This window comes from Salpingoeca rosetta, assembly GCF_000188695.1.
Source record: "Salpingoeca rosetta unplaced genomic scaffold supercont1.5, whole genome shotgun sequence".
Classification (NCBI taxonomy): Eukaryota; class Choanoflagellata; order Craspedida; family Salpingoecidae; genus Salpingoeca; species Salpingoeca rosetta.
The window spans coordinates 1,273,098-1,296,523 of record NW_004754929.1 but is presented as its reverse complement, the minus strand read 5'-3'; the positions used below and the strand labels follow the sequence as shown (position 1 = coordinate 1,296,523).

General features: G+C 57.0%; 5 protein-coding genes across 5 annotated transcripts; 3 read left to right on the top strand and 2 right to left on the bottom strand.

Annotated features, from left to right (window-relative positions):
- Positions 1–32: 32 nt before the first annotated feature.
- PTSG_02344 (uncharacterized protein) lies at positions 33–2,008 on the top strand (the record flags this gene model as incomplete). The annotated part of the gene is made up of 5 exons (XM_004996775.1): positions 33–558; positions 788–997; positions 1,255–1,368; positions 1,675–1,731; positions 1,925–2,008. Exons 1-5 carry the CDS (start codon positions 55–57, stop codon positions 2,006–2,008), a joined length of 969 nt encoding a protein of 322 aa, XP_004996832.1. The 5' UTR covers positions 33–54.
- A 669-nt stretch (positions 2,009–2,677) lies between these two features.
- On the bottom strand, positions 2,678–9,319 carry PTSG_02343 (CAMK/CAMKL/MARK protein kinase). Its single transcript, XM_004996773.1, has 18 exons — positions 9,026–9,319; positions 8,500–8,595; positions 8,300–8,338; positions 7,928–8,044; positions 7,602–7,716; positions 7,264–7,334; positions 6,998–7,106; positions 6,557–6,799; positions 6,315–6,391; positions 6,091–6,153; positions 5,875–5,949; positions 5,586–5,666; positions 5,159–5,344; positions 4,789–4,912; positions 4,394–4,499; positions 4,217–4,262; positions 3,836–4,018; positions 2,678–3,597 (listed from the first exon to the last, which is right to left on the bottom strand). The coding sequence occupies exons 2-18, from the start codon at positions 8,581–8,583 to the stop codon at positions 3,484–3,486; spliced, it is 1,833 nt and encodes a 610-aa protein (XP_004996830.1). The 5' UTR covers positions 8,584–8,595; positions 9,026–9,319; the 3' UTR covers positions 2,678–3,483.
- Positions 8,844–9,241, top strand: PTSG_02342 (uncharacterized protein; the record flags this gene model as incomplete). The annotated part of the gene is made up of 2 exons (XM_004996774.1): positions 8,844–8,936; positions 8,984–9,241. 2 exons carry the CDS (start codon positions 8,844–8,846, stop codon positions 9,239–9,241), a joined length of 351 nt encoding a protein of 116 aa, XP_004996831.1.
- A 94-nt stretch (positions 9,320–9,413) lies between the features above and the next one.
- On the top strand, positions 9,414–21,048 carry PTSG_02341 (uncharacterized protein). Its single transcript, XM_004996772.1, has 15 exons — positions 9,414–9,473; positions 9,683–10,024; positions 10,285–10,345; positions 10,498–10,552; positions 10,877–10,943; positions 11,275–11,361; positions 11,592–11,752; positions 11,951–12,114; positions 12,296–12,556; positions 12,803–19,090; positions 19,318–19,444; positions 19,598–19,628; positions 19,920–20,287; positions 20,562–20,663; positions 20,876–21,048. Exons 2-15 carry the CDS (start codon positions 9,736–9,738, stop codon positions 20,918–20,920), a joined length of 8,106 nt encoding a protein of 2,701 aa, XP_004996829.1. The 5' UTR covers positions 9,414–9,473; positions 9,683–9,735; the 3' UTR covers positions 20,921–21,048.
- Positions 21,049–21,184: 136 nt separating this feature from the next.
- On the bottom strand, positions 21,185–23,182 carry PTSG_11872 (uncharacterized protein). Its single transcript, XM_004996771.1, has 6 exons — positions 23,032–23,182; positions 22,784–22,815; positions 22,531–22,638; positions 22,067–22,223; positions 21,691–21,763; positions 21,185–21,451 (listed from the first exon to the last, which is right to left on the bottom strand). Exons 1-6 carry the CDS (start codon positions 23,137–23,139, stop codon positions 21,408–21,410), a joined length of 522 nt encoding a protein of 173 aa, XP_004996828.1. The 5' UTR covers positions 23,140–23,182; the 3' UTR covers positions 21,185–21,407.
- Between the last annotated feature and the right edge of the window lie 244 nt (positions 23,183–23,426).

Here is a 23,426-nt window from a genome sequence, read left to right as displayed (position 1 = left end):
TTTGACTTTGAGCTCCAAAGTCATTTTTGGCCTTCGACAGCACGACAGGCAAAGATGAGCGAAGGACAGCAACAGAACAACAACAGCAAACCAGCAGCAGCAGCAGAGGAGGATACTGCTGTTGCCATCGCTGGTGCGATGAGGGTCGGCGGTGATGGTGGTGGTGGTGGTGATGGTGGTGACGGCAGCAGTGGCGCTCGAGGTACTGCCACTGCAGTTGCTGCTATTGCTGCTACTGCGACTGGTGGTCCGGTGCACACCTCAGAGAGCGCGGCAAAGCCATCGCAGCATGTGCCACAAGATTCGAACAAGCACAGGCAGCAGGAGAAACAGGAGGCAGAAGACGCAGACGCAGGAGCAGAAGTAGAAGCAGACGAAGAGGTAGGCGATTCCACGGCTGAACAGGAAACGGAAGCGGAGCAAGCATGGCCAGAGCCCGTGGCATTACATCCACGCCCCCGCCGCAGAAAAGATCGGCGAAGGAAACCCCGCTCCACATCACCAGGCACAGGCACCCCAGGTGCTCTGTCAAAGGAGCAAGAGAAGTTGGTCATGGAGGTACGCTTTCCATGAGTTAAGAAGGGGGGAGGGGGGAGGGGGAGGGAAGGGGATGGGACCACGGCATCACAGTTCGGTGTACCAATCGTGCGCATTGGTGTCTGTACCTGCTGTGCAAATTGGTGGTGGTGTGTGTGTGTGTGTGTTTTTGCGGGACGCATGCATTCATGCTCACAAACGCTGCGCGGTGTTGTACCTTGTTGCACTGGCGTGTATGGGATTTGGACAGGCTCTGGTGGCCAGGATACAGCAGAAGAAAGGAAAACAAGGCCGTCGAAAGACAGGAGGACAAACGAAGAGTAAAAGACGAGGCAAGCAGCACGGCGGTGACGGCAGTGCAGTCTTCGGCAGCGCCGATGGCACCAGCGTCCAAAGCGACGACGCTGATGCAATTGGGCACGACATAGCGCAGCTGGAAGGCGAAATTGCCGCACTAGAGGTGTGATGCCAAGCACAGTATCGTGACAGAGCGCTACAAGCATTGTCGTGTGGTGTGATTGGCAGTGATGTCAACACCGCATATGCTGTTGCTCTCAGGCAGAACACGACCTTGTATCGGCTGTTGTTTTCACTTGTGACAATCACCTCACTCGTGCTGCAAACAACATACACACCCCCGTCGTTGACCATGATCATGCTCGTGACTCACGCCACGGATCTTGTCATGCGATGTTGCCATGCGTGTGGCTGCTGCAGCGCTTGCACAAGGTGGTGTGCTCCCCCATGCCAGACATCTATCCTGTCAAGATGCCCCACACTGGCGCCGATCACACGGACGATGACGCGCGCTTGTTTCAGACAGCGCTCAAGGTGGCTTGTCTTGGCTCTGGTGCATGTAGACATGCGTCTGTCTGCATGCCGCCTCATGTTGCTCTGATACATGCGTGGATGCAAGCATGGCACACGACTGATCTCTGTGTGCATGTGTGTTGCGCATGTGTGTGCTGTGTGTGATGTGCATGTGTGTGTTGTGCATGTGTGTGATGTGCATTTGTGTGTTGTGCATGTGTGTGTTGTGCATGTGTGTGTTGTGCATGTGTGTGATGTGTGTGTGTTATGCATGTGTGTGATGTGCATGTGTGTGTGCATGTTGCATTTTGACAAAAACCTCCACAGGTGCTTGGCGTTGAGAATGCTGCACCAGATGTCGTACCGAAACACGTCGCAACCACCGTGAGTGCAGTGCTCTTTGATGGGCTTGCGGCGAGACGCATTCCACGTTCAGTTCGGCCAGATGCAGAGTCATGTTGCTGCTTCCAGCATTTTCCCTGCACACATGCGTGCACATCGCATTACACCACACGCCCAGACGCTCTCACCCCTCTCTCCCAACCCCCCTCCTCCACCCCCACACGATGGGTAACAGGTTGTGCACCTCTCTCGTGCCATTGATCTCCAACTTGACCAAGCCGGCAACCGCTGGCCAGGCTCGCACGCAGGGGCCGAGTAGCATCGCAGCTCTTGCGATATCCGACGACGTGTGTGCTTGCACGCAACACGACGCTACTGTACCAGAGATTTCGTCAACTAGGAGTCAGCTTGCTTTGTGCCCATGTTCGCTGCTTTGCCTTTGTTTCAACCGCTTCTCATAATTTGCTCCACGCGCGCACGGTGTTGTTATCACCATTTGCTGGTGCAAGCACCACGGCGACTGCTGTGCGACCCATGTTCGCTGGTCCTTGTTTCGCACCATCTCTCTGTCGTTATCTTCCTGTACTGATGTGAGGTTATGTCACGCGCGAACTCAGGCTGTCCCCATCTCGAGGGGCTGTTTCGTTTTGTCTTGTTCCCATTCCCCACCAAGCGCTCGCCCATTCATCATGACTCACCCTTCAACTTTCATCTTGCTCCCTTGCTTGCCAACTGCATTTCAACCTTTCAACAACGCCCTCCCCCCAAGCACAAACACACAAACACACACACACACACACACACACACACACACACACACACACACACACACACACACACACACACACACACACACACACACACACACACACACACACACACACACACACACACACACTTCTCTGTGGTGCCAGTTCCGCTGCGTCCACGCACGAATACACACGGGCATAGCACTGTGACGACATTTTGAAACGTGAAGTGTTTCACTGTGACCGGATATGAAGATGGACAAATGATGACCGTTGGTACTGATGACAACGACGACGACGATGATGATGATGGTGATGGGGTGATGGTAGTGATGCGAACAAGCACGCGAGCGATTGTGGTCAGACGAAACAAATGTGGACAGCAGCAACAAGGGAGTTGCATGCAGGCAATGTTGAACAGAGCAAGGGACAAGCGAACAGCCATACGAAAGCACGATGGCATCTGGTGTAACAGAATCCGACACGCACGCGGACGAGGACCAATGGGCGACCACAGGATGGCAAGCAACACACCAACACCAACACAGTGGGATAATCATAAGCAACCATGCGGACATGCATGCAAGCAAGCAAACAAGCACACAATCGTACGCCACATCAAAGAAACAAACAGGGGAAACCATGCTCGAACAAGTGAGCACACCAGCCCAACACAGTGTCATGAAAGGAGAGCTGAAGCAGCGAGAGCGATCAAACAACAACAACAACAACAACGTCATCAGCCATCACCATCATCGGCGTCATGCAACCGACGCAGGAAAGGAAAAATCAAGGCGGGGTGGAGACATACGGAGCCGCGAGATACGCAGCAAGAGGAAAGCCCTTCATACACAGGCAAACAAACCAAACAGACAGGCAAACAAGCAGGCATACACGCGAGCAGGCGAAGCGGACACTGTGTTCACAATATGAAGCTGACACACACACACACACACAAACAGAGATGTGAAGCAGACACACGGTGCCACGATGACCACGAGGTCAGACGCGGAAAAGCGAGGCAGGTGGAGGCATGAAAGATCGGTTATAATTCCATTTCGTTGAGGATTTTGCTGAGAATGGTCTTGTAGTCGACAGATGCGCCCGAAATGCGCTTGTGTCGGATAGCATTCAGCGACAAGCGCGGAAGCTTGCACACCTGTTTGGTTTGGCATGACGGCAGTGGCGATGGAGATTGGTCAGGACAGATGAGTCAGTGGTTTGCAAACGGCGGCGGCAAGTGGGAAGAGAGATGCCACCGCTGTTGGTGAACAAGCAAAACGAGACGACCAGCCGCCAACGACAGGCCATAGGCATAACATGTTGCACCGTCACAACGGCACAGGACAGCGCAGGAGTTTCGTTCAACACAGCGTGGCCGCAGCATGGGCACGCACCTCCATCTCGAACTGGGTGGCGCGATGCGTGCAGACAAGGGAGAACGGCCCGTCCGACATCTCGTATTGGATTTGGTTTGCATCCAAAACGCGTTTCATTTCGTCCACTAGCTCCTCCGGCGCCCGTGCGCTCGTGTTGGCGGTGCTGAACGAAAACCGCAGCGACCGCGGGCGCGTGCGTTGCTGTCAGCCGATGGCGGTGGTGAGGGACAACGATGATCAAGTGGAGACAAGAGGGCCAGGGGTGAGTGGTGGTGACGCGAAGATGGGCACAATATCAACCATGCACAGGTGTACATGTGTGCATGTGTGCGTGTATGTGTGCGTGTATGTGTGTGTGTGTGTGTGTGTGTGTGTGTGTGTGTGTGTGTGTGTGTATACCAGGCGCGCTTGGTCGCCGGATGAGCGGCGGAAGGAGTTGCGCAGTCTGCGAGAAAGAAAAGAAAACAAAGTAGCAAAGACAAGTCAAATGGCATGTGAGACTTGATGCGGGCGAGGGGGGGCACATTGGATCATTTCGCCAGGGGACAGGTGCAAGGCGTGTGCCAACACACATACCTTGAGAAGAATGCTGGCCTATCGCCTGAGGGAGCGGCCTCACGTGGGGCGTCATCGCCGTCGTGTGTCGAGCGCACAGCGCCCTCCGTCACCGTCCGCCGCCGCGCTGCACCGGCACCAGCATGGGTGTTGGGGGGGGGGGGTGGTGTCAGGTTGAGTTTGGAGTGAGTTGGAGTTGGGGAGGGGGAAAGGTGTGCAGACTTTAAACACAAACACATGGAACACGCGTGCACACACACACACACACAAACACATGGAACACGCGTGCACACACACACACACACACACACACACACACACAAACACACGCACACACACACACAAACACACGCACACACACACACACAAACACACGCAGACACGCAGACACACAGACACACACAGACAATGCGCACCCTTGAGGGAGAGGTGCTGCAAGTGCGTGGCGACGTCCTGCGGCTGCTGCGACTGTGGCGGTTTTGCAGCGGAGGACGAGGCGGCCGTGGTCGACGACGACGACGGAATCGGGGGCGCAGCAGACTGGTGATGGTGGTGGTGGTGGTTCGTGACGCCGAGATGGGTGAGACCGTAGCGTGGCGCAATGTGTTGGTTGGGGCAGAGAGAGAGAGAGAGACAGCGAGCAGAAGGAGAAAAGGAAAAGAACAAAGGTGCGCAGTAACAAGAACGTGATCGAGAATCGACGATAGGGACAGGCCACGTACGGCAACGACCGCACATCCGCAAAAACACACAGCACACGCGCGCAAACACAAAGGGGAAACACACCATGGACATGTGTCTGGTTGGCCGCTTTGGCAGCTGCTTGCCCGTGCCCGGTGCGCGCTGCTGTGACGCCGACGACGCCGACGACGATGCGGATGGCGCTGCGGAGACGGACGAGCGGCGGTCGGGGATTGAGTGAACCGGCAGAGCCGAGGAGGTCATGGGCCGCGGGAGGCGCGGGCGCGATGGCTGGCGGTGGTGGCGACAAGGGTCGTGGTGATGATGGCGATTGTGGGTGATGGTGGCGACAAGGTTGGTGAGTATGGGGCGGGGCGTGGATGGACGTCGAAGACAGTGTGTGCATGTGTTCGTGGTTTGTGCGCTTGTGATTTGTGAAGCGAAGAGTGGAACGAAGCCTCTGAAGATGCCGCGAGGCAATAGGTCACGACAGCACGAATGCACGCACGTGTGTGTCTGTGTGTAGACTCACGGGTGCGACGGGCGCAGGGAGGCGGGCGGTTGCATTGGCCAAGAGCAGATATGTCGCCGTGTGGTGGTCGTACAGGCGCGACTGCACACACATGCACACAAACGAGCCATGCCGGAGGGAGACAGCGAACAGCGAAGACGGTTAGGGAGGCGCGCAGTAATGATGTATGTGAGGCCACACATGATGTTGTGTTGAACGGGCACGCAACAACATCTCAAGCGTCAAAGCGGATGTGACAAATGTCAATGCGAGCAATTGCGTTCGAGGGTTGGCAGCAAAGACAACGCACCCGCAGCGACTGCTGCACGCTTTCCCGGCGGAATCCAAGCGTTTCCATGAGCGCAAGCCGCGTCTCATTGGCAAACTGAAGCAAGCAAGCAAGCAAGCAGAGGGAAGAGGCAGTCGCGAGGCAGTGTGAAATGCGCAGCAGGAAACGCAGGAAACACACAAGCACACACAGACACATGCAAAGAGAGACACGTGCAGAATGCATGCAAGCACTCACATCTGGATCTTGCTCCACGAAGGGCTCGAGAGGATTGTTGGCGTGGCCATCATTCATCCATTTCTGATCAACAACAAAAACAAACACAGACACATGTAAGTGAGCGTAGCAATCCCTCGCACACGCACGCACAATTTGTAGACACACATGAACACACGCACGCACAGGAACACGCGCACGTACGCACAACCCGTGCACCTGCCGCCGCGAATGTTCCAACATACGTCTGTCATGACGGCAGTGAGGGATGTGCGGCGTGTTGGATTCAGCACAAGGAACTTCTTCAACAGATCCTCACACTCTGGATGGATGAATGCGTGATTTGTTGGTTGACAGTGAGATAAAGGGATCAACACGCGTACACACACGCACACACACACGCACACACACACACACACACACACACACACACACACACACGCATACACAACAGAGCCATGCACACAGCACGCGTGTAGCGGCAGACCTGTTGACATGAAGAAAGGAATGCGGTATTTCCCGCGAAGAACACGGGCGCGAAGATCCTTGAGCGTGGCGCCGTCAAACGGCAGCGTGCCTGACACGAGCGTGTACAGGATGACACCGAGGCTCCACACGTCGACCTCGGGACCATCGTACTCGCGGCCCTGGAACAGCTCGGGCGCAGCGTAGGGCGGACTGCCGCAGAACGTGTCAAGCTTCTGCCCGCTCCGATACTGATTCGCAAACCCTGTAGATGTGCGAGCGAGCGAGTGAGTGAGTGAGTGAGTGAGTGAGTGAGTAAGTGAGTGAGTATGTATGTACGTGTTGTGTGCGCGTGTGAGCGAGAAGCCATCCAGAAAGTGAAGTATGTTTGGGTACACGTGCGGATACGAGCGATATCCGCGCTGCAGTTCATGCACACATGCGTCCTGTTTCACGGACTGACCAAAGTCCGCAATCTTGATGTTGAGGTCCTGGCTGAGGAGGAGGTTCTCTGCCTTGAGGTCGCGGTGCACAACTCCTTTCGAGTGGCAGTACTGGATCGCGCTCACAATCTGCAGCAATAGCAGCAATAGCAGCATCAGCGACAGCATCAGTAGCAGCGGGCACCGTGTCAGTGTTGCACACAGATGAGTGGGCAGCAAAAGGGGGGGGGGGGAAACAGAGCGAGCAAAAGGCACTAAGTACAAGCTAACACACACACACACACACCTGGCGAAACTTGATGCGCGCTTCCTTCTCTTTCATGCGGCCGTGGTTGACAAGGTAGTCAAACACTTCCCCTGGTGGTGACGACACAGGACGAACAAATGTGCGAGGCCAAACCAAGCAGAGGTGAACAGGGGCTATTTTTTTCCGGGGGGGGGGATGCATTACGGGTGCGCGCGCGCGCACACACACACCCACCCACCCACACACACACACACACACACACACACACACACACACACACACACACACACACACACACACACACACACACACACACACACACACACACACACACACACACACACACACACACAAAACAAGCAAGCACGCCAACGGACCGCCGCTGGCGTATTCCATGACAAGGTAGAGTTTCTCCGACGTGTCAATGACCTCATACAGCTTGACAATGTTCGGGTGGTCAAGCATCTTCATGATGCGCACCTCCCGCATCAGCTGCAGAGTGACAATGGACAGCACGTGGTTTTGGTGTGGTGTGTGAGAGAGAGCGGGGGGTTGTCATCGTTTGCTCGTGAGCGCTTGCGATGAAGCTACTCCAAGTCAGTATGCTGCACCAGCTCACACACTGACACAGACACGCACGCGCACTCTCACACCCACACTGACACAGACACGCACGCACTCTTGCGCGCCGTCTGTCGCACACCTTGGAGAGGCTGCTGTCAGACATGTTTCGCTTGTCAATGATCTTGATGGCCACCTCCACCTGTGTAAACTTGTGCCGCGCAAGCTTGACCTTTGCAAAGTTGCCCTTGCCAATTGTCTGGTTGCGCAAAACAGCAACGCAGGTGACAGTGGGTGAGTGAGTGGTAGAGGCTGGCGCTGCAACTGCTGCTGCTGTTGGTGGTCGAATAGAGCATTGAACGCTTCATCCAGGCAATGGCAGCGAAGAATGCGGAGACACAGACAGCGGAGATAGAGAATCGAGAACCAAGCAAGCAAGCAAGCAAGCAAACAAACAAACGAACGAACATACATACACACACAAGCACACACAATTGTAAGCAGCCGAACCAACCTTGCCAAGTTCGTAGTTCTCAATGGTTTGACGTGGTGCCTGCACCAAATGCAAGCGACAGTGTCCCAGCTAGTCAGCCTTCTGTTTTGCTTTTCTTCGCGTTGGCGAGCACAACAGCACCGACGAACCACACCAACGCAGCGACAACACACACACACACACAGCACACAGAGCACACAGAGCACACTGTGCTCACCCACCCCTTCCGGCAGTGGCGGCAATGGCGTTGATGGGGAGCGGTGGCGCTCCATGGCCTGCGTTGCCGCAATGCCAGGCCGGTCCATGCTGAGCCGTTTCTGCAACCATATGAGCATGGCAACGATCATGAGGCCAACAAGGATGAGCGGGTACAGGAAGGCAATGATGCACGGTTGCCCCAGCTGGGATACCATCAAGGCAGAAGCGATCATGAGGCGCTGGTAATAAAGGCTCCAGCAAGCAACAACGACCGCCCAGCAGGAGAGCATCAACACAGAGAAGGAGGGGGGGGGAGAAAGACGAGGCGGTTGAAGCAACACAGCACGGCAGCAAGGGACAAGGGAGCATGCGGGGCAGCAGGCAACAAGGCAGTGACAAGAAGAACGGAAGCTTCATGCGCAGCACAGAGCCACAAGTGAAGCTGAACAAGGGACTTCAGGTCAGCCACAACACCACCACGAGGTGGCGTTGCGATTCGGTCTTCAGACGCATGTGTCACAGCCCTTGAACTGGATCAAGATTGTGTACCTTTCTTCAGCAGTGCCAAGGGCAGTAGTGTTTGGCTTGTGCGATGTGGCTGTTGTGACTGGCACGAAAGGGGTCAACCTTCCACGACGACGATCGCCAGTTATCACCCGCTCTCAAAAGCTCAGGCAGTCTCGCTGCGTGGCTCCCTCTATGGCAGTGGTGAGCGTGCCGGGCAAGCGGTGCGCTGGGAGTGGGGAGGGGGAGCAAATGGAGTAAACACAAACAACAGATGCAGATGCAGGGTAGCTGGTGGCAGCCTTTCTCTTCTTCTTCTTTGTCACGGAGAGATTGTGGCAGCAAGCAAGCAAGCAAAACAACAAAGAAGCAAAACAACAACACCACACACAACCACAGCCCCGTAAGCCAGCGCCATTTCTTTGCAAGATACAGCGGATTATCGACACACTCGACGGGCGGGAAATTTCAAACCACAGCAAGAAGACCGTTGGTGTGTGTGTGTGTGTGTGTGTGTGTGTGTGTGTGTGTGTGTGTGTGTGTGTGTGTGCATGTGAATGTATGACCTTCGTTTCCAGCACGGCACGGCTCGTGCCTGTTTCGTTCATGTCAATCCACCATCGACAACAAAGAAGAAGCAACAACGGACGTCGTTCTCACGCCCTCGCTGCGTGCACGCTGGTTCGTTGTTTGTCTGTTTAGTAGCAGATTGAACCACCCTTTACACTGCCTCAAGCACGGCCCAAGTCACCGCCATGACGTGGGAGGTCGTGGGATTGGGCGCAGATGACGCGTACGATGAGACGCGCAACTTCTCATCACCCGCGTCAGGCAAGGCGGAAAGCGCCCGCACCGCGGCTTCGTCTGCACTCTTCAACTTGCAAACACGAGCTCAGTTCAAGGTGGCCAACAGCAATGCTGGTGACGAGCCTCTGACGCGATGGTGTGCTGCCTCAAACGACGCACACACTTGCGTTGCCCTGGACACCCAAGTCTACATCTTCAACCAGGCGTGCACCGATGTTGCCGCTTCCCTCGACCTTGGTTCGTCTGTTATGGTTGCCCTGGGTTTATAGCCTTTGGATTGCTGGTTGTTGGGGTATGTGTGTTCATGTTTGTGAGTTAATGTCTGCGCACACATGATACGTTGGCACTCTACTGCTTCCGTCTCACTTTTTGTTTCCAACACACACACACAACACACACACACGCACCACGCAAACACACAACCACGAACGCTCTACAATGATCTGTTATTCACTGCCTGCGTGTTGGATGTTGCTTTGCTTTTCGGACCATTGCAGATCACAAGGTCACGCACGTCGCCTGGGGAGGAGACACAGAGTTTCTTGTGATTGCCGATGAGTGAGTTGACCACAGACGCAGGGCCAACGTATCGGCCGGTTGTCTATGCCAAAAAAAAATTACACGTGCATGCACACATGCATACAAACTGCATATTCCTGTACATCACGTGTAAGTTTCTAACACAAGTGCACACGTGTGTTGTATCCCAGGGGTGGTGCCGTCCATCTGCTGGATGCCGCTACAAAGCGCGTTCTCCTCTCACAGGTGCGTTTGTGTGTGTATGTGTGTATGTGTGTGTGTATGTGTGTATGTGTGTGTGTGTGTATGTGTGTGTATGTGGTGGCTTTGTGGGGGGGGGGGTACGCGTCGGGATGTGAGCTATTTTCCAAAGCTGTTGCGCGTGTCGTTCAGCGCGGGTGCACGTACATCGTGCCCCACGAAGGCATGTCATTGGCATCAAGCGTTGATCGTTTCATACACACACACACACTCACAAACACTCACCCACACTCAAATACTCGCATACTCTCACTCACACACACACGCACACACGCACACACGCACACACGCACGCGCGCACTGCTGCAGGTGTTGGTGAAACCCCAGTCTGGTGACGGTTTTGTCACTGTTGCTTTCCACAGAATCCAGGGAGCCGGTGCGTTCGTTGATGAGCGTGTGTGCGTTGTTTTGGATGCTTTGTGGTTGTGTCTGCATGCACATGTCGCTGTTTGTAATGAAGGGTGTGTTGCTCGGCACCAAAGCCCTGCTGGCTGCGATGAATAATGCCTGCAGGTTTCCCTTCCTTAGCTACATCAGTGACACCGCGTGCCTTCTCGCTTCCGTTCCACCACAGGCACTCACACTTTTTACACTGACACAAATTCAAATGCACACACATTCACATGCATACACACACATTTACATGCACACACGCGTGTACACATACACGCACGCGCACCGTTCCACGCGCACTTGGCCGTGTGCAGATGTGGATGCATACGAGTTTCTCGTGTCGACAGCACGAGGAAAACTCTTCCGGTTCTGGAACGTGGATCTGGCCCGACTCAGAGACTGTACGGAGAAGCACACAAACCATTGATGCACACATGCACACATGCACACAGGCACACATGCACACAGGCATGTTTGTGGCTTCGATGTGCATGTGAATGTGAAAAAGAAAGGTTTCCGTGTCTGCCATCGTGATTGCATGCGGCAAGTTCTTCATCCACGGGCACGAGTTGTCTTCGTCATGGCTTCACCAACCACACGCATGTGCCCTCTTTCCTTGTGCACAACGCAGGCATCTCCACTGGGGATTTGCAGGGCGTGAAGCAGATCAAGGCAAACATTGTGCTGCAGAAGGAGACTCTTCTCTCTGGCTTTGTCGACACGAGCACCGACACCATCACAGGCACCATGTTCGTCTACTCCCCAACCGGCCAGGCACTACTGACAGCTTGGGTGCGTCCTGCCAACGCGTCATTCGTGGGTGTTGTGGCATGCATGACCCGGCAAGAACTGCAGTGGTGGAAAGGAGGGCGAGAGCGGTTCCCATTGTGTTGTTAACAAACGCAAGCACTCGAATTTGCCAGCTTGCTCAGTTTCTCTCCAATACGCCAACTCGCACACACACATTTCTGGACTGCGTGCATATGATAGTCTGGCGCACAAGTGGCTGTATGGGTGGCAAACACGGATGGGCTCGAGCTTCAAGACTCGCTCGATGTGACGCCGTTCCTGGCAGCGGAGGTGGCGGACTGTGTACTATTCCATCACAAACACGAGGACTACATGGTTCTCCTGGACACCAACGGCACCATGAGGTGTGGGGTGTTGTGTGTGTGTGTTGTTTGTGTGTGTGTGTGTGTGTGTGTGTGTGTGTTGTTTGTGTGCGTTGTGTGTGTGATTGGGATTTGGTTGTGCTTTCTCTTGTCACTTCGTGCCCTGTCTCAACTCCTTTTTCCTCACAACATCCTTTATGTTGCGCTTACTTATCCGCGGCAGTGTCTGGCTTCGAGCAGCAATGATTCTCGTGCACACACGCGATGCAAATGCGCATCGCATGTGGCTGGTGCCAACCAGTGATCCCGGCCACCCATACCGCGTGGCCTTCCTTGCCACCCGAGCAAACGCACCGTCACAACAGCAGCAGCAACAACAACAACAACACACGATGCATCTTGCTAATGTCCCGTCGATGGAGGACACGTTCACGCTCCCGGTCTCGGAACAGTCGCTTGTCGTGCCCCAACAACACGCACAGACGTAAGCCCTGCTGTTTACTTGGATGTGATGCCGCTGCCACATACTGCTGTCCACGACAAGACATGCACGCACGTTTGGTCGTAATTCGTTGTTTCAAGCATACACGCAAATGAATGCGACTAACCCTTCTCTCCCTCACAAACACACACACACACCCGCACACACACGTGCTCCTCTGAACGCTGCCCCCTCCACCGCCCTCACTCGCAAACATCAAAAACACACATAAACTACACACGCTTACAGGGTGCTGCTGTTGGAGGCGACGTATGCAGAGGAGAGCGAGGGGCCACCGGCTGTGCACATCCGCGCGCTGGAGCCGACAGTGCCGCGTGACCGCTTCTACCACCTGCTGCAGCGCGGACGCTACGATGACGCCTTGCAGCTGGCACACAAGTACGACGACCTCAACCCCAACATCGTGCATGAGGTGCGCGTGAACGGCCTGTTGGACGCCGTCGGCAATGGCGATGGGACAACAGCATCAACAGCATCAGGAAAGACGGCCAACGTGGCTGAGCTCATGGCTGCGCTGGACCAGGTGCAGGACATTGGCTTTGTTGTGCAAAGCGCTCTGCACGCGCCCGTCGCCAACACGCAGGAGGTGCACGCGCTGCTGACGTACGCGCACAACCGCCTGGAGGAAGCAAGCAGCGGCGTGCGTGGATCGACAACAACAGCAGGAGCAGCAGGGAGCGGCAGTGGCGCCGCAAGAAAGCAGCGGGCAACGGCCCAGAACTCCAGCGCTGACTCGTCCGACGAGGAAGAGGACTTTGGTGCGCTCAACGCGCAGGTGCTGGCGGCAATGAACCGACTGACGACCTTCCAACTCGCAGCGCACGGGTACTTCAACGCGCAGGAGTGGCTGCGGTTTATGGAAGCAGACCTGTATAAAGAGCTGCTGGTGGCCGTCTCCTCGGGCCGCATTGGCACAGCGTCCATCCTGTGGTACCGCCACATGCGCGAGTGCGGGTTCCACGACCAGATTGTTGCCATTCTCACCGCGCTGCCGGAGATGGTGCCCTGTTCGAGCTTCCTCACCTGGTTTGAGCACGACCTCGTGCCCAGCGTCATGCGGCAGGACCACGCCTTTGTCGTGGACTGGGTGCGCCGCCGCTGCCTGGTGATGGAGGTGACGGAGAAGGAGGCGTGGCCCGCATGCGCGCTGGACCTGATTGCCGCTGCAGACGAGCTGCTGGTCATGTACGGGTGCAGCCAGAAGACCACGTCCCTTGCCGTGCGCAACATCAAGGGCGCCCACCACCCGGGCCACTTTGTGCAGATGCTGTGCGGCGATCGCCAGAACAGCGGCAGGCAGAGCGCACAGGACCCTGCAGCGGAGGCGGCGCGGGCACTCGCGTCGCTGCGTACGCAGCTGGAGGACATCAACTTTCTCAAGCAGGACGCGGGCTTTGCCATCTCGCTTGCAGAGCACACGGCCGCTTCGCCAACGGACATCATGGTGAAGATGCTGGACCGCACGTCCGCGTGTGAGCTCGTGCGAGAGGTGGTGGACAACGACCTCATCCCATACGCCCGCCGCCACACCGTCACCGTGGACTCAGTGCTGGAGGCGTACGTCGCCCACCTGGCCAGTGTGCAGCGCACGCACGGCACCGCTGTGCTCAGCAATTCGTGGACGGGCAAGGCGCTGGCCATCATCCCCTGTATGGGGGACGAGACCGCAAAGGTTCGCGCCACCACCCACATGATGCGGGCAGTGTGGGTGCCGTGCAGCCCGGAGCTGCTGGCGCTGTTTGAGGAAGCGCGCACGTGGCCGGCGGCACAGACGCGCGAGTTCCAGGAGCACCACCGCATCCTCACCCTCAAGACGATGCTGCTGCCGTACGGCGTGGCAAACGAGAACCTGTCCAACGTCAGCGCCGCCCGCAACCTGGTGAAGGTCATTCTGGCCAACTTTGAGGAGGACACGGCCATAGACGACGCGCTGCAGGTCGTTGCTGCGTACAAGCACATCCCGCGCTCCTTTGTGTATGTGGTGCGGGCGCGCAACCTCTGCTACCGGAACGAGGTGGCGGAGGCCTGTGATCTCTTCCGCGGCCTCCCGCGCGGCCTCTCCCTCGCTGTCGGGGTTGAGCTGAGCGCCTGGGCACTGGAGGCGTGCAGGGACGCCGGCTGCTACGGCGCCGACCCAGACACGTGGCGGAACACTGTTCGCCTCGGCACGGAGGTCATGGACACGCTCGTGCGTGCGCACAATGTGTGGACTGCAACCACCGCAGCGGACATTGCTGCCGTGTTCGCTGGCACAGAGCGGCCGTGTGCACATGCTGGGAGTGGAGCAGTGGCGCCAGCGGCGGGTGCTGCGGTAGTGGGGCGGCTTGGTGCGTCCCAGAGTGGGTACGGCACAGATGTGAGCATGGACCACCTCGTGTACACGCACGCTGTGCTCAATGCCATGTGGCAGGCGCTGCGCGACTATGGCGTCGCCGTCGGTGCCGCTGAGTTTGCCACCGCCCGCGGGCGACAGGGCATGGCTGCCAAGTTCCTGCGCAAGCTCGTGCTTGATGACAGCGCGGACGACGGCGATGGCAGCCGCAGTGGTCGTGCTTCAACGACGCGACATGCAAAGGAGAATGACAAGGCAGCCGCCTCCACGAGGAATACAAGGATGGGCGCAAGGAGTGGCGCTGCCACCTCCGCGTCCGCATCTGCATCACGCGGGCGGACAGGAGCACAAACAGAAGATGCAGAAGCAGGGGGCGGTTACGACGATGCCAGGCACGCACGCGCCGCTGGCATGGCTTCCCTCGCAGCCAAACACGTGCGCCTGCGCCAGAACATCCAGCGCATCTCCACGCTGCTTGGCATTCGCCTGTCTGAGATGGTGCGGCTGGTCACGGCGTGGCTGCTGTCGATGCACTGCGCTGCCGCCTACCTGGGTATGATCCTGGACGTGTGTGAGGACATTGTTGCACAGCGCCCCGAAGAAGCCGACTGCGACAACATCCTTGATGTGTGCGAGCGCCTGCTCACCATGTCGGACGAGCTGACGTGCGATGAGCACGACGCGCTCGCGGCGTCCCCGTCCTCCATGTCACTCCTGCAGCTGCTTCGCCGGGTCAAGGCACTCTGCAGCCAGTGCACAGCCATGTGCTCGGCAGCTGTGCTTTGCGACGCGCTTGAGATGACTCGGAGCTGCAGCCTCGCACTCGACGTTGCGCTCCAATGCGAACACGCGCCGGAGGAAGAGGGTGAGGGTGTGCCATTGTCTGGAGCAGCAGGCGCCCAGCTGTACTCGCTGCATCACAGCAGCTTTGCCCCTGCGCATCTCCAGCCCACACGTGCCGCAGGTGCAGGCAGTAGCAGCCGACAGCTGAAAAAGCAGAAGAAGAAGAACGCAGAGGCGTGGGAGGCGTCGGAAGTGTACGCTGCACGGTCCGCAGCCACGCGTCACCAGCAGCGCCAAGAGGAGGGCAAAGAAGGCGATGCCGTGGCCATGTGCTCACACGCAAGTACTGCCCGTACCGCAACCATTACCACAACAGCTCTCTTTGACGTGGCCGCAGATGTTGCAGAGCACATGCGTGGGCTGCGTCGCAGCTTGCACAAAGACCTGTGGCGACAGGATGGCCTTGTGCTTGAAATGGACACGGTGCTGCCTGGCGTGTTGGCCCTCCAGCAAAACCTGCTGCCAAAGGTCACGCCCGCTGTCTCTGCTGCCTCCACCTTCACGGGGTCCAGCGCATCGTTTGGCAGCGGCATGCTGACGTACGAGCAGCGCCGCACCACAGGGCGCGTGGGCGGCCCGTCGCCCCCTGCACATGACGACGATGACGCGGGTGATGGCGATGGTGACGGTCGTGCGACGGCGATTGCACTTGGGCTGCGCTCCGTCAACGCCACCCTTACGCAAGCCTTTGAATTGTATGAGACGCTGTGCCAGAGTAACCAGCTCCAGCTTGCGCTGCACATTGCACTGCGCGCTGTCGGCACATGCGCACAGTTTGCTCACTTCTGGCACGTTGCCGTTGAGGGTGGTGCGGATGGTGATGGTGGCGAAGATGGCGACGAAGACAGTGCTCCGTACGCACAGCAGGCGCGCACAATCCAGGCGGTGTATGGGCGAGCGGTTCCACTGGTGTGCAGCAAGGTCGCGGAGACGGTTGGCGTGCTGCTTCGCGCATGCATTGCGCGCCCAACGCCGGACCTGGGCCTTGCCTCGTGCTGTTTGGCGCTGCTGCCGCTAGAGGACGGCTTCTCCGCGGTGCGCAGGGCTGTCAAGGCGTCCAAGCAGAACTACGACAAGCTTGCTCGCCTGGCGCTGCTTGGCTCTGGCGGCGCCATCCTGTGGAAGAGCAGCGATGTGTTTGCCGAGTGCGAGGAGCTGTACCAGAACGCGTCGTGGTGGGATCGCCTGTCTCGACTGCACATCCCCGTCCAGCGCGAACAGTTTTCACGCGAGAACCCGGCGTTTGATTTCGGTGCCATTCTGGAGCACAGCGACTTTGACCTGTCGCTGTGCCTCGATCTCGCATCTGACTACGGCGTGGCGCGCGAGCGCGTGTACTGCGCATACATTGAAGCGCTGTGCATGACTTCCAGCCCAAGTGCCATGTTCGTGGATGTGCAGGATCGCGTGCGCGTGCGCACTGACTTGAAGGACAACGCGCTGTACATGGTGCAGCTGCTGCAAGACCCCGCGTCCCTGGCAGACACGCTCTCGCACACGTGCCTGCGCCTCACCAACCCGTACGATTACGAGCGCGTGGGCTTTGTTCTGGAGGTGCTGGAGCGGGTGCTGCAGCACGTGGCCAAAGCGGCTTCTGGCGCCACCGGGAGCGGTGGGGCAAGGGCTCGGCGCCGCCGCTTGCAACGGCACGGCAACGGCGAGGGCGAAGAGGTGGCTGCAGCTGGCGATGAGGGCACAGGCGTCAAGACGGAGGCAGTGTTGCCTAAAGACGGCAGCGAACACGACGCGTCGCCGTCGCCTGAAGATGAGCCGACATGGCAGACGCTCGTGTGGGACCAGGCCCTCATTGGCCGCGCCAAGCTGGTGCTTGGTGTGCTCGGTCGCTTCACTCGGCAGCAGCCCGTGCCTCAGGAAGAGCTGCAGTACATTCATGAGGAGCTCGCACAAGTTGTTGGTCAGGCACACCACGACCTGGCCCAGCGGCGCCTGCCGTTCCACCACCTCTTCCTCGGCGATGCCCTGGACATTCTCAAGCCCGAGCTGTCATTGGACAGCGTGGATAAGCTGTTGCCACTGGCGCGGCTGCTGAAGCTTCCATCCGATGATATTTACACGGCCGTGATTGGCGAGGCGCTCTCGCGCGGCTTGGCGAGCAGCGGCACAGCGCATGGCGACGGCGAGCGCAGCAATGACATCACAGGCCCTGCCAATGCGGATGGCTTGCTCTTTGCACCACTTTCGTCGCCGTCGTCGTTTGGCCTCGGCGTTGGCAGCGACATGTTTGATTCGCTGCCCGCGTGCAGCGAACGTGCGGGCAGCGAGGGCGGTGGCGCCGTAACGTTTGCGACGGTGATGGGTTTGCTCCGCAAGATGGAGAGTATGGAGTTTGCCACGGCATGTGCAAAGGAGGTGGCAGACGTGCTGCCAACGGGGCAAGACAAGATCACCGTGCTGCAGTTTGCTGTTGAGGTTGCAGGCAAGTGGCTTGAGTCCCTTCGTGGGAACAAAAACGGCAGCGCGAGCAGTACTGGACGCGGTATGGCGAGGCAGGTGGCCAAGGCGAGGGAGCGCTTCAGCCTTCTGCTGCGCGAAACACAAACCCTCCACCTGCTGCAGCAGGCGCGTATCCATGCGGACGAGACACTGTCCTTGGTGCAGCAGCCCGAGGAGCTCATCGTGCACCTGTTTGAGCAGTACACGATCGGAGCGGAGGCTGCCGAGCTGGCAGCACGCGGGCACGACCTGTATGCGCTGGCAACCAACATTGGAGATCTGCACGACGTTGACACGGAGGCCATTCGCCTTCGCCTGGTGGAGGATTATCTCAAGGCGTGCGACGCGGAAGGAAAAGAGAACCAGCGCGGTGGTGGCGGCAGCGGCGGCGGCGGCGGTAACGTGACGGCCGCAGTCAATGCAACGGCACGGAACCGTACGCACATGCAGGGGCGAAGCATGGTCCGCGGCAGCAATGCCACCGGAATTGGTGGTGGTGGTGGCGCCCGTACAGGCGCACGCCGTGGTGGAGGACTTACCCTGGGGAGCTTGTGGGGTGATGATGATGGGGACGAAAGCAGCATGTGCGATGGCACTGTTGGCGGGGACCTGGGGCGAACAGGCACGTCGGGGTACAGCTGTACCAATGCTGGTCGCTCGTTTGCTGGCCACCAAACCATTGTGCACGAAACAGTGGAGACTGCAGACGACAGCACGTTGTCGTTGCATCGTGCCATTGCGCTGTTACGCATGGTGGATGTGAAGGAGAGTGCTCTGTTCCTCATCAACTTTGCCATGGTTGAGGGGTCGAGCAAGATAACGCTCAGTGCGCGTGTGCGTGCATGCATTGCTCTCTTCTCCATCACAACGCTGTCTTTTGTTGCCTCGTGAGTACAAGTTGCGTTTGCGTGATCGTGTTTGCGCGCGTGCGTGTGTGTGTGTTTGCGCGTGTGTATGTGTGTGTTGGGGCTGTGTGCTTGGGCTGTGTGCTTGTGTGTGTGTGTGTGTGTGTGTGTGTGTGTGTTGGGGTTGTGTGTGATGGAGGATGCTTCTGCGCGGCAGCCTGGGCTAACCTCGTGTTCACCAACAACTGCGACATTTGCATTGTGAACAGGATTATGGAGCAAGAGCCACAGGAGTTGCAGGAGCACCTGTTGTCGCTCATCTACGCCTCTCGTCTGGAGGATCTCGACATTTTCCAAACACCACTGCAGTTTGAGAGAACGAACAAGCAGAGCATTGTAAGCTCAAGCACGTCCGTGCGTGCGTGCGTGTGTGTGATTGGGTGCCGGTAATACATTCATGTCGTCGCACATGTCTCCGCTGTCCCGCTTGTAGTGTGACTCACACGCATCGCTGTTATCCCTTGCCTTTGTTCATTTAAAATTGCACAGGCCAAGAGCATTTTGCGGAACCACCCGTCAGGTGTGTACTCTTCCAGTTGCGTTATGTCCTGTGCATGCGTACGTGCGTGTGCATGCGTACGTGTGTGCGCGTTTGTGTGCGCGTTTGTGTGTGTGTGTGTGTGTGTGTGTGTGCGTATTGTGGGCGTGTACAGATTCACCATACGAAGGGTCGGTCGGTGTCGGGCATGCGTGCCAAAGCGCTCTCGCTTGAGTGCAGCCATCAGACATGTGTTTTGATATCTCACGCGCGCGTATTCACTGAAACCAAAACATTTACGCTGGTGTTGCTGTGTTGTGATTCAAACAACAGACCCCACGGCACTTGAGTTGATTGTCCACCTGTGCCTGGACTTTGACCTGTATGATCTTGGACTCTGGGAACGGGTCCTGAAGCAAGTGATGGCCATTGGCGACTACGAGCTTCTGGCGAGTGTGCTCGTCTCTGTGGCGAGCGCCGAGGATCTGTGGTACCTGGCGTCTCTGGAGAAGGCGTGGCAGGCGACGCTGCAGCACTTTGTTGAGCAGGTGGAGGATGTGAACGACGATTGCGAAAAGGCGATTCGATTGATGCTCAAGTCACCGCTGTCGATGCGCCAGAAGGCGCCCATGCTTGTGGACACGTGCATGAAGTCTAACAAGGAGCACCTGGCCATCATCTGCGCCTTCTGCCACGCCGAGGTGTGTGTGTGTGTGTGTGTGCGTGTATGTATGTGTGTATGTGTGTTTGTGTGTGTATGTGTGTGTGTATTTTGGCAGCGCATGTCAAGCTTCTTTATCCCCGTTTGTGTTTCATCTGTTCGCCACTTCTGCTCTTCTCTGCTCTCGCTAACTGCGACCTGCTTGTGACGACGCATCTAATTGAGACGCCCGCCCCCAAAGCCAGCTCACGCATGCGCACACACTTACACTCCGACCCCCACAATTCCTATCGATCACATTTGTTCGTTCACAGTCTGAAAAGCAGCTGGTGTCGATTCGACGCCAAATGGATGCGATGGGAATTGAGCGCTGCTTGAGTGTTCTGGAGACTTCCACACTTCCCGTCCTGGACAAGGTACACGATTTGTGTTGCTTGGGTGAGCGTGGAGATTGTGTTCCGCTGTGTTTTTGCTGTGTTGGTGTGCCGAAAAACAGAGCAGCGCGCGTGTGCGTGTGTCGTGTGCATGTGTGTCTGTGAGGTGCGGCAGCCAAGCTGCATTGCGTGGACCGGCATCTCTTATCCAAAGGCTCACGCTGTTTGCGTGTTTGATTTGTGCTGGCTTGCAGGTGAAGCATGTGCTGGAGAAGTGGTTGGCGAGCCCGACCGCCTGAAATCGGACATGAGGATGGGATGTTGAAGCGGGCACGATTGCACTTGCCGTAATGCACGACTTCTCCATCGGTGTCGCTCTGTCGCTATGTGTGTGTGTGTGTGTGTGTGTGTGTGTGTGTGTGTGTGTGTGTGTGTGTGTGTGTGTGTTGCGTATTGCACGTTACATGAGTGTTGTGGGGGAGCTGGACCATCATTTTTGTGTGGGTTTGAGGGAACAGAAAGCCTAAGGGCGCAGTAGCCGTCGTTGTTGTGTGATTGATCGATTGCTTGCGTTTCGTTTTATCCTTGCGTGTGTTCTGCACACGTTGCTGTTGTTACTTTGGCTGTCGCATTGATGAAACGGGGCCACCAACCAAACAGTTGAGGCATGCAGAGAAAAGATAACTTTGAATGATGAGCTGGCGAACACAGGCAGGCCAAAAAACCACAGACAAAAGAAGAAAAACCAGTGCGGGTGCATGCACGCATTGGAGCGGCCTGGCTGTGCTACTCGCTCTTCTTCACGCTTGGATCTTCTTCATCCCGAACAGCTGCAATGAGCAAGAAACAGGGGGGTTGCATGCGCACAGCGATGTTCATGAGGTTGGTGGAAGATTGCGTGTGTGCATGCGTGTGTGCGTGTGTGTATTTGAATTTGTGCGTGTGCGTGTGCGTGCCATTGGCGTGCTCATGGCATGATTTGATATGATGTGTTGTGTGACAGGCAGACAGGCAAACAATGTGTTGCTTGTTTCTGCGCCCCGGTTGTCCCCGTCCCCATAGAATTTACCTGTGCCGTAACAGATGACGAAGCAGCTCACGCCCGTGAGCTTGGAATCCGTGGCTGCGCTTTGATAGCGGGTCTGGCAAGGGCGGTGAGATTGGTAAGGGCGAGTGAGAGCGGCAGACGAGAGCGGCAGCTGATAATGAGGTCGATGAGAGGGAGGGGGGGTTCAAGGACGCACGCACACACACACACACACACACACACACACACACAACCTGCTGCATGCACAAATATTACCATGTATGTACATATGTTCGTACACATACACACGCACAGGCGTACATACACACCTCCATGTACACACGAACAGTGACAGCACGTACACATCATATACCCACACCCCCAAACAAACAGAAGCAACTGCGTGTCCAGTGCGTACCCTGATGATGGCGGTTGCGCCGAGACGCTGAGCATCGAGCATGGCCTTGTGGGTTGCCTCTGCCGTTGTGTTGGCGAAGAGCTCACCGTAGCTGGTCAGCGATCCCCCAACAATGCCACGCAGCCGCTGCAACAGGTCGTGGAAGATGGACTTTGACCTGTTTCGCGTGGGCACGAGAGTCGCAGTGAGTGCAGTATGTGCCGCAAATACATGTCGGAGTGGCAGAGCGGCAGAGGGGTGGAGTGGCGGAGTGGTGGGGTGGCAGAGTGGGAGAACGACAAGGCACAAGAGCACAGGCAAACACACATGAAAGCACATGAAGACACAGGACACGGGACACGGGACACGGGACACGGGACACGGGACACGGGACACACACACACACGCACACACACACACGCACGCACACACACGCACACACACACACACACACACACGCACACACACACACACGGACGTCTGACCTGGCGGACGTTCCAATGACAATGCCAAGTTCTTCAACGATGTGTCGCCCTTTGATGGAATCGCGCGTGGTCAAGTGGATGTTGAGGCTGTCGTCAAAGTGGAGCGTGCTGAAAGCGTGTGCAATGCCAGCAATGGAGAGAGGGAGAGAGGGAGAGAGGAGAAAGTGGGGTGAGGTGAAGCGAGCGACTGAGACGGAAGGAGAATGCACGAGTCACGAGGAGGCGAACAGACGGACACAGCACCACACCCAACCTGTCCTCGATGTGTGTGGGCACCTTCTTCATCTGGTAGCGACAGAGTACAGGGCAGGCATGGTATGTGTGCACTGAGACGATGGTGGTGGCGGTGATGATGGCGACAGTGATCGAACACAGCGACAACGAACTTTAAAGCAACGGAATTGGGACGAAGAGTTGGGAGGTGCACGGCATGATCAGTCAGCATTGCACACGCAGACGCGTGCCAGGATCACGCCCACACGCACGCACGCATGCACGTACTGGTGTCGCTGGTGAGACGAACAAAGCGCGACGAGCAGTGCTGGCGCTGTTGGTGATCGCAGTCACACAGCGCAGCTGTCGTCGAAGCAAGGCTGCCAGTGTCGTCATTGTTGTTGTCAGCGTTTGTTTGGGTTTGGGCAAATGATTGAAAGATTTGATGCAGGGTCAGCGTGTGAGTGAGTGAGTGTGTGTGTGTGTGTGTGTGTGGGGAAAACTCGCTGAAATCTTACACTGCTCCCAGCGCTCAAAGATGGGGAAGGCAATTGCAGCAAACAAAGGGTGTGTGTGTGTGTGTGTGTGTGTGTGTGTGTGTGTGAGTGAGTGAGTGAGTGTGTGAGTGTGTGAGTGAGTGAGTGAGTGAGTGAGTGTGAGTGAGTGTGTGTGTGTGACTGTAC